Source organism: Echinops telfairi, unplaced genomic scaffold (assembly GCF_000313985.2).
Source record: "Echinops telfairi isolate 266 unplaced genomic scaffold, ASM31398v2 ScPeMD7_7410;HRSCAF=8448, whole genome shotgun sequence".
Lineage (NCBI taxonomy): Eukaryota > Metazoa > Chordata > Mammalia > Afrosoricida > Tenrecidae > Echinops > Echinops telfairi.
Genome location: NW_022111310.1, coordinates 16,226,683 through 16,236,698, shown reverse-complemented (window position 1 = coordinate 16,236,698; position 10,016 = coordinate 16,226,683). Strand labels below are relative to the sequence as shown.

The 10,016-nt window shown below is 48.5% G+C and overlaps 1 protein-coding gene across 2 annotated transcripts in view; it reads right to left on the bottom strand.

The window, feature by feature from the left end:
- Positions 1-1,668: 1,668 nt before the first annotated feature.
- KIAA1958 (KIAA1958 ortholog) overlaps positions 1,669-10,016 on the bottom strand; it is a 130,386-nt gene continuing 122,038 nt past the window's right edge. For both annotated transcript variants that reach the window (XM_004710944.2, XM_004710945.2), the window contains one exon: positions 1,669-3,353. In XM_004710944.2, the coding sequence (XP_004711001.1) occupies positions 2,547-3,353 (807 nt within the window). In that variant the 3' untranslated portion in view covers positions 1,669-2,546. The remainder of the gene's footprint in view (positions 3,354-10,016) is intronic.

Below are 10,016 nucleotides of genomic sequence, written 5' to 3'. Positions count from 1 at the left end.
AGCTGCGGGGCGCAGAGCAACTCGGGCTTAGGGCACTTGCAAATGCCACTCACCCTCACTGTTCAGCACAGAAAGGCAAGGGTAAGTGGAGGAACACTCCTTCTTGCTTCTTCTGTGATTTTCCTTTCTCAGGGTTGAGGTCAAGATCAGAGAGCCATGGAGTCATCGGGTTCTGATATGGTTTAGCGCTGCCTTCGCTGAACTCCACCTCGTGAATCTTCGGTCCCTCCCTGGTCTTCTGCAGGGTCCTTTGGGGAAAGCCAAGGCCAGCAATGTGGAGCAACGCTTTGCCAATCCAGGTTTACCAAGTATTACCTCACATATCAAATATGTGCGTGTGCACGTCTACACCCAGGGACACGAGACAGAAGGCATGGTACAGTTTATGGCAAGGAATCGAGCTCGATCAAGTGTCTTCGTCCTCACACCCATGCCCTAAGGAGGCATGTCATGAATGACATTTACCATTCGCTCAAGGCTTCAGCTACCACCAGAGACCCACTCTCCCGATTCTGTATTAGCTTGGCATAATCATTCATTGTAGAATGCTGGGGGTTACAGGACATCAAAGAGATGGTAGACAATGAACTTGAGGCAGAGATAGTTATTCAGTTGATGAGATGCCAATGCCAACAAAGATTCTAGCCTCTGGATCAGTTCTTGCTGAAATAACTGGAAGTGTTACAATCTGAAACAATACTAGTAATTCCAAATGGCAATTACTTCTTGAAGATGTTCCTCGAGGAACCCATTGGACATACAAATGGGAGTTTTTATTTACTGAGGCAGCAGGCGCTGGCCAATAGCATGAGGTTCTGGTTCAGTACAGAGCTGACAAGAAAAAGGGGCATCGGCTTTCCATAAACGAGCCGTCCCTTCGGTCCCTCATAATCAGCGTTTGTCTCTCTTGAATCAGACTCTAAAGATCACTGCAGGAAAACAGTGGACCTGTGTGGCATCAAGTCACACAGGGACAGTTAAATGGCACGTGTTATTTATATAGAGATGAGAGCACACCCAAATGAATCCATATTCAGGAACAGTCGCCTAGTCGACAAAGCTATCAATGCGCAGTGACTGAAGGGGGACAACATCACACCGCAAGGCAGCCCTGGTTGTGTCTTCTCTGGCAAAGCAAGCGTTACATGTGTCAGTGACCAGCAAGTGGTTTTTGAAAAACAATTAAAACACTACTACCAACAATAATAATGCTTTAAAGAAGTAGGGTTGATTTTAGGACTCGGGCAACAATGAATCGGTACTGGAATTTTAATTTGGGATTAGAGAGATTACATAGGAACATAATGGTATAAAGACAGAGCAGTTTCTCTTCAATTACAAATGAAAGAAACCTAGACATCATTATTGATTCACACTCTTGGGGCTCCTTTTTCCCTAGTCTCCAGAGCAATAAAAATTACACAATCCTGTGGCTGTAGCTAACATGTGGTCAGGCTGAACGTTACCTGAGTAAAATGGTTTCAAACTGTACTAAGAAGTAATCACAACAAATTTTTAAAAATTAAATTAAATTGGGAAAAAAAAAAAGTAATCATCATGCCCTGATTTTCAAACCTCCCTCCTTCTGCCAGGTTTGCTTACCTGGGGGCACTGTGTCCCAGTCATTGGTACCCACCGAAAAGGATGGCAACTACTATTTCCCCCCCCCCCAAAAAAAAAGTCGTACTTGGACAAAAATATTTCAAAGCTCTTTCATAAACACGCTGGGAGCTGAAGTCTTCGCAGCTGGTTCTGCCAGACTGCCCTGGTTACGCCTGACGCTTCCCAGGGTGGCCCTCCAGGCCCCGTGCTGTGTGCCGCTCGGACACAACGGACAGTTCTTGAAAATTCGTCCACACAAAACCAACCGAAACCGTCAAATGAAAATGGCTTCCAGGTGGTGTTGAGAACGGAAATGTAGGCACTTCTGCTGCGGGAGGTTTTCGCATCTGAATCACAGCCGGCTCCCCCACGCCCCTCCCGCGGACGTGCCTCACATAGAGCCACGGAGGACACGGAGCGTCACTCTCCTTCCATGACACTGTCTCCCCGGCTCGGAGCCATCCTGCCAGCAGGCAGCTCCGGGAGCCCCAATGCCAGAGGCTGTTCCTCGCAGAACCGAGGGCTCCACCCTCCAGCACAGCCCCCTGGAAGCGGTGGCCGTCTGCTCTCGCTGCGCGCCACGCCGAGTGTCATTCACCAGGAGTGTATATTTGTCACCACACAGAGCTACGGGGCTACTGGGATTTTTTTTCCTTCAAATGACTGCTGAACCTGTTTTTCTTTCTTGGCCCCCATTTTTAGTTGTTGTTGGGGGTTTTTTGTTTTTGTTTTGAGAAAACCTGTGCTAAAAAGGCACTAGATACCATGAGTCTCCTCACGCTGGTGTCTGTCGCCGTATACAGGGTGAGACTCTATGTGAACAACAGCAACCGACAATGGGAGAAGACACGCTCACTACTCAGACTCACTCACTGTCCTTTAGGAAACCAACCCAGAGCCAAAGGCAGCCTCGCCGGTCAGGGGCCTGGCCGGGGGCAGGGGGCTCACTGGCAGGAGCTGTGGGAGCCCAGCCTCCTGGAGACCTGAGTAAAGGAGACGAAGGTGAAGTTCTCGCAGTTTTCCAGCTTGACCTTCTTGGCTAAGTTGGGGACAATTCCCCGCAGAGACCGCAGGCCCATCCGCTGCTCCTCGTACCACACGCCGCCCGGGTCAGGGGCCTCCTTCCGCGCGGTCAGGTAGAAGGGGGACTTGGCGTCCATCTGGGTGGGAGGCCGGTGGATGTACATGTACTTGTAGAGGAGGCAGTAAGGGCACTGCTTGGGTCCCCGGGAGTGCTCATGGTAGATTTTCCCATGACACACTCTCGCCGAACCGCTCCGACTCTCCCGCTTGACGCTGTCTGTCCGGGCGAAGTAGGGCTGGTTTTGGGGGTCTTTGAGCAGCTCGATGTCACCATACATCAGGTCTGCGTGCTCCTGCAGCGTCCGCATGTTCAGGTACTGGCTGTTGTACTTGACCACGGTGGATAGCAGAGTGATGGGGCTGCCGTCCCCCAGACAGCCCGCCTGCCACATCTCCTCCTCATCTGAAAGGGCAAAGTAGACGATGTTGCGAGAACGGGCCCCTGACATCCCTGCCTTGCTCAGAACACACAGCTTCTCCTTGAGCTTCTTGGTGGACGACGTGAAGGTGCTGCCGGTGATGGAGAAGCCCACAGCTGCGTTCTTCAGGACGCGGTCCAGGCCTCGGCGGATGGCGTGCAGCGAGGTGGCCAGGAAGTCCGAGCCATCACTCTTCTTCACGGTGACGTAGAAGTTCTCCAGCAGCTCGTTCAACTTCACTGCGGGGATCTCAAATGAGACAAACACCGAGGTTACACACGGAGGACCCCCAGCCAGCCAGACCCCTTCTTCCTTCTCCCAAAGCTCACCAGGGCCGCCCTGGGGCTGAGGCCTTTTGTGGGTACTCTCTAGAAGGTCGGCCCCTTAGAAAGGGACAGTGGCAGGAACAGCGGAAGCGCTGAGTTCCACACTGGGCTCACCCGAGCTCTTTAAACCTCGGGGTTTCAGTGGACACAATGGGAGGCTACGCTCTCAAAGTGTTGCTTGATGTCAAGGGGCTTAAAAAACAATCATGAGCACACACAGATATATGTGTGTGGAAAATAAATAAATAAACCCAAATCCAGATCATTGACACTGAGTGGATGCCAACTCACGGCGAGCCCACAGGACAGAGCAGAATGCCCTGTGGGTTTCCGAGGCTGTACCTCTTCATGGAAGTAGAAGGCCCCATCCTTCCCCTGGTGAGAATTCAGAGATGCGTCAATTATTATGTTCACCGGCCTTTGCAACGCACGCGATTCCTCGCTGGCAGGTCTCGTCAGCAAGTCATCCCTCACCCACCCTTCACCTCAGCAAAACTCGACCGCCTTCTCTGCGCAATTCCTGAACTGAACTTTACAGATCTGGAATCATCTGCACATTGATTTCTCCGATATCCGTACAACCCGTTGGGTATTAAGGGGAGGTGACTGAGGCCTCTATTTTGCACAGCAAGTTAATGCTGCTTGATGCTTTATTGGGATCTATCCAAAAAGCACCTGACACATCTCTCACTTACTGATCTAGGACAGGGGTTCTCAACCTTCCTCAGGCCGCAACCCTTTCATACAGTCCCTCGTGGTGGTGACCCCCCCAACCATAACATTTTTTTGTTGCTACTTCATCACTGTCATTTTGCTACTGTGATGAATCGGGCCACCCCTGTGGAAGGGTCGTTCGACCCCCCCCCCCAAAGGGGGCGCGACCCACAGGTTGAGAACCGCTGATCTAGGAGGCTTTGATATCAATATTAGTCCAACTGACCAAAATCAAGCCCACTGCCAGCGAGTGGACTCCGAGTCAAAGAAGGCCCTTCGGGAGGGCCCTTTGGACTTGTGGGCTGGCCCTCTGGACGTGAGCAGCCTCCTCTCTCGCCTGCGAGCTTTCGTTCAGCAGGGCGGCCGATAGTCCACTACGCCACCACCAGGGATCCTTCCATTAGTCCAAAAGCCATGAAAAGTCTCTATTACAACGACCATGACAGAGAAGTTATTTGGGTGCAGGTGAGGAGAAGGAAAGTTAGCTGGCAAGAAAGCTTTACATGCAAGATGGAAGTACAGAGAGAAAAAACAAAGTTTTTTGTGCATAGTCTATTCAGGCTGCAAACACGTTCTACAGCAAAATAAAGTCCCAATTAGAAAAACTGATCAAAAATAAACTGTACCGATGATGTTCCTTCTTTAATAACTTTGGGGTCAAAAATAAAATGAGAAATGAATTATACATTAAAATGTCCCAAACGTGTGCTTAAAATGTACAAAAGTGGACACTGATGGTGGACGCCTGACGTGGTGGTTGTAATTGATAGCAGTGAATGAAGCACTTTGAAGAATGGTTACAAAGGCCAAACTGATCATGGCACATATTGCAAGGTATGAGACACTGCTAAAAACACTCAGATAACATCTTAGTCTTGAATGGCTTTGTTAGAATACTTCTGAAAATAAGCAAAATTCAGCTGAAAAAGCTGGACAAGGTAAACCAAGTTTTAAAACGAGTCAATCAACGTAGAAACATTAATGCATCAATTGAGCTAGAAAGAAAACTAAAATATGTACTATTTGCTATGACCCCCCAAAGTCCACAAACTTCTCACAGACCTGAAGAGCAAGGGAAAGAGGAAAGGAATGATCTATTTAAACATCAGGAATAAGAAAGATGATAGAAAGGAGAGAATCTGAAAAAGATAATATATCTTATGCATGTGGATTGAAAAAAAAAATCAAGATGCTTTGAACCGTTGTCAAGCAAAATATAAATAGCCCAAGTGAGTTCAAAAGGACAGCCCCGCACAAGAACAGCGCGGTCCGTGAGCTGGCGGTGAGAGGTGTCCCTCCTAATGAGACTGCTGTGTGGGCGCTTTCTTACAAACCTGTCAGGAGGGGAATTTCCTTTTGCAGGTAAGTACTGCGGTGGGTACTACTGGGGGCTGTCTCATAGAGGCCACCTCCTCGGGGCCCAGGTGACAGAGGGCAGTGGCCCCGCAGGGTTCTGGCTGTCAGCTTCATGGGAGCACATCACCGGGGCTTTCTTCTGCGGTGCTGCTGGGTGGGTTTGAACGACCAGCCTTTTGGTTAGCAGCTGAGCACTTAATCACCGACACCACCTGGGCTCCTTTTCAACACTTCCAGGGCAGAGGAAAACAACATGACTTTATCCCCAGAATCGGATCAAGGTACCCAAAAACGAAGCACCTGAAGAGGTAAACTTCCCTAGGTAAACCACAGGCAGTCTTCACTTTACAAGGTGCCAAGCTAACGGAAACAGGTGCACAGCAGAATGGTGCGATGGCGTTCTGCTATGCGCTAGTTTTAGTTAACATGACACCATGTAAAACAAAGTCAAACTCAGGACTATGGCAAAATGCTACACCAGCAAGGCAAGGATAGATTTTTATAAACTATAAGGATAAACTCAATTGGAAAATACTTTCATAGAATTTATTTATTTTTTAGAATTGATTTATTCATAAAGTAGGAAAAATATATGAATCTTGATAAATACTGAAAAGTCATTTGAAAAAGTTTCATCTCTCTAGAAAAGAATGATGGAATATATGTACGAATACATCAGATACAACTGATGTACGGTTTATAACGAGTTGTAAGAGCCCCCAATAAAATGATTAAAAAAAGAAAAAGTTTCATCTCCCTTTCAAAACAATTTAAAACTCCGATCAAGTTTAGCTTTTTAAAAGGCCCTCTTAACGACACATGAGCATTTCATAGATAATACCCATAAAATTACACCCCAGGTGAAAGCATTCGAATCCTTTTGATGAAGAAGAGAAGGAGCATGTTGAAGATCATTGCTATTGTATAATTTAATCCCATGGTTCTGAAAGCTCCAGCTAATCAAATGTATGTATTTATTCATATGCATATAGGAGAAAGAAGAGGCAAAATGTTATTTTATTACGATAATATTATTGGTCTTGAAAATCCAAAGACGCAGCTGAAAAGCTATCAGACAGAGCGGGGCAGCTTTTCACACGACATAAAGAGCAAGCGTTTTCTTCAAGACCAGCAAAAGCCAGTGAAATCGCGTCTCAGCAATGATGACACCTCAAATAAGCTGGGTGCCCACCTTCCTGTTACTCTTCCAGTCTCTCTCTCTGTACTGTGTCTCATCTGTTGGCAAGATACAGACACAACCGACGCAAGGCCAGGCAAGTAGGAACGTCAGAAAAGGAGGCATTCAGGCCATTGGGATACTCTGCTCTCAGCCCCTCTCTGCACAGACCACAGGACACTGCAGGCATTGGCCAGAGACCAATTCTCATTGTCCGTAGAAACAATATTCAAGAGATGATTCTGGCTGCTGCCCTCCTGATCCAAATAACAAACCAAAATGTGATTCTGATGCTAGCATTAAAGCTTTTGCAGCAAAGATGAGGGTTTGAATTAGGCATTTGGGTTACGGGATGGTAAAGAATACGGAATGCAACATGGACTCTCAGGGGGGGAAAAAATCGGTCGAAAACAAGTACAGCTGGATGTTCCTTAGAAGACAGGAGAGGGGGGAGCGGGGAGGGAGGGGAAAAATGAGGACCTAATGTCGGGGGTTTAAATGGAGAGAAAATGTTTTGATAAACGATGTACAAATGCGCTTTACACAATTGATGTGTGTATGGATTGGGATAACAGTTGTATGAGCCCCTAATAAAACGTTTAAAAAAATAAATTAAAAAAAAAAAAGACAGGAGAGCAAGACTTTATCTCACATACTTTGGACACGTCAGCCAGAAGGGCTACTGGTCATCGAGAAGCAGCTCCTCCTGCTTGGCCAAGTGGAGGGTCAGCGGAAAAGAGGGGGCCCTCGAGGAGATGGACCGACATGGGGGCTGCAACACTGAGTTGCATCAACATAACACTGGTGGGGGCGGTGTGAGGGACGCGTCCCGTACGTGATGTATCGTAATTCTGGGTGTTGGCTGTCTGTGGCTGTGTCTCATTTCGGAGGGCATTTTCTGCTAACAAACAGGAATGGAATGAGTTGAAGTTCTGACCTTAGTAGATGGTTTAATGGTTATCTTGGTTACTGTAATTTATAATGGCTACAAGGAATTATATGCTACAGCTGAGAAGGGAACGAAATCTGTTTCTAAAGTGGCCTGGGAAAAAGCCTGGCTGATTGAGATTAGCAGGAGGGGCCAATGCCTACTGGAAACATCTCCAGAGGCCCCAGGTGATGTATGCATAAATAAGATACAGTCTCCAGGGGTGGAGAGTACATGATTGTATTGGGGTGAAATTTGACTGTACCATGTAGTTCCCACCAAACGACCTTTCCCTTCATGGGTCTGGTAAGAAGGTGGAGGAAGATACTGAGGATTCTGCTGCATATGAAATGAGCCCTCTGAGAAGCAGGGGGCGTGGTTTCATCACCTGCGAGAGCCAGGAGTGGGGCGCAGCCTCTGGTCCCCACTTCTGGCCCACCCCTGCCTGTCCTTCACATTCTGGACTGAACATCACCCACCACCGCTGGAGATGTTTCCCCGAATTTTCATGAGTTTTGTGGGACACTGGTGCGATTTGCAGAACCCAGAGACAAGGGGACAGATTCAAGAGAGGAAGGCCAGGTTGGGGGAGGGAGGTTGCGTGGATGGAGCACACTGGCCATCCTGCAAGAGTTAGACCTGGGGGCTTTTTCAATCTCCAATTCCTTGAGACTAGTTTGGTATCAATTCTTGCAAAAGAAGGCGTTACACGGTGTTGCAGCAGGAAGTGTTTCGTTCTGCACACAGGGCTGCTCTGAGCGAGAACTAGCTTGGTGCCCTCAAACACCACACAGACTGTAGGAGAGAAACCGTTCCCAGTGCCCGGATGCTGGGAAGAATCTCTGTATCACCTGAGTCCTTAAAAATAAAAAAATAAAAACAAAATCAAACCACCTCTGATCTCTTCTGTTACCCTCAGGATAAATCCCCAAGTGCTTCCCTTGCACGGAAGTGTTCACGACCGGCTTCCACACTGTACAGCAGGCTGCAGAGAGCCACACAAGCGCGTCCCGTCCTGGTCCCCACACCACTTGGCAATGTGACTTTGAGCCACCTTCTACCACAAGGTGGAATTCATTTTCCCACTGGGGGCGTCGCCTGACTTATTGTGACCACTGGTGTGCAGGGGCAAGGACAATAAGTGAATTCCCTCAAGAGGCTTCGCAAGTTCTGCCTTCGTCTTCTTTGTAGCTGGTATCAACGTGTGAGGAAGCCCCGGGTTTGCTTTCAGGAACATGTGTACCCGAGAGGCCTTTTCTCTCTTGTACCATCCAGAGAGACGGCAGCACCACCCGAGGAGCCCCAGCAAACAAATTGCCCACCAAGACAGCGGCATGCACAGGTCTAGGGTCCCAACCGCCCCCTGGGAACACCAAGAAAGGACCCCTGAGCAAGTAGGTGAACTAGGACAGGAAGAAGCCACAAACTGGAAATCAGAAAGAGAGAGAGAGAGAGAGAAAAGGACAAGTTTCAAGTGGTAGGAAAACCTCCCGTGGTTCGTACTCTTGTCTCTCCTCTCTAGCCAACAGACACTGCCACGGAGCAGCAGCCACGGCCACATGACACTCCAGGCTCTGAAAAGGGCCCTGATCGGACTCCAGGGTGAAAAAGAACAGTATTTCCGGTGGGGAAAGTTCAGGGTGTATGTTCTGGCAAGTGTGGCCACTGCCTAAAAGACTGGGACCCCGGGCTAGCCTGAACCGGAGCTGGATAGGGCAGCGTGAGTAAAGACTCAGGCTGTCCCCACGTAGGGACGAACGAGCAGTGTGTGTCCTCTGAGTTGTCTGGGAGCCACTGAAAGACTAAAGTCTGAGTTTGAGCTTATTTCGAAATCTCCCAGGGTTGGGGATAGAGCAGTGAGCAAAATCTAAAGACTTCACCTGCCTACCAATCTGACTGAAATCAGTGGTTTTGAAAGCATCATGCACACAGGGCACTGGGAAAGTAACACACTGTAGTATCCTAATGGAGCCCCTTCCTGGGTGGAACAAATGGGTGAGCACTCAACTAGTAACCAAAGGTGGTGGCTCTGCACACCAGGAGCGTCTCCGAAGGCAAATCAAGCAACCGTGTTTCTGAAAGGTCCTAGTCTTTAAAACCCAACGGAGCAGGTCTCGTCTGCTCACAGGAAGTTACCATACACTGAGATCAACTTACTGGCAAATGACAGTAACCACAGTGTCCCGGCATCCACAAAATACCACCAAGCCTAAAAGGACACTGAAAATGATGACCTAGTCGAAAGAACAAGGGAAAGAAGAGGCCATCATCTCTGTGGAGATGCAGATCTACAAAGGCACAGATCTATCAAAGATCTACCACAGCCAACTAGCACATGAGCCAGTCAGGGGGCAGTGTAACACCAACGAAACACACAACTTTCCTCCAGTTCTTTCATGCTTCCTCCCCCC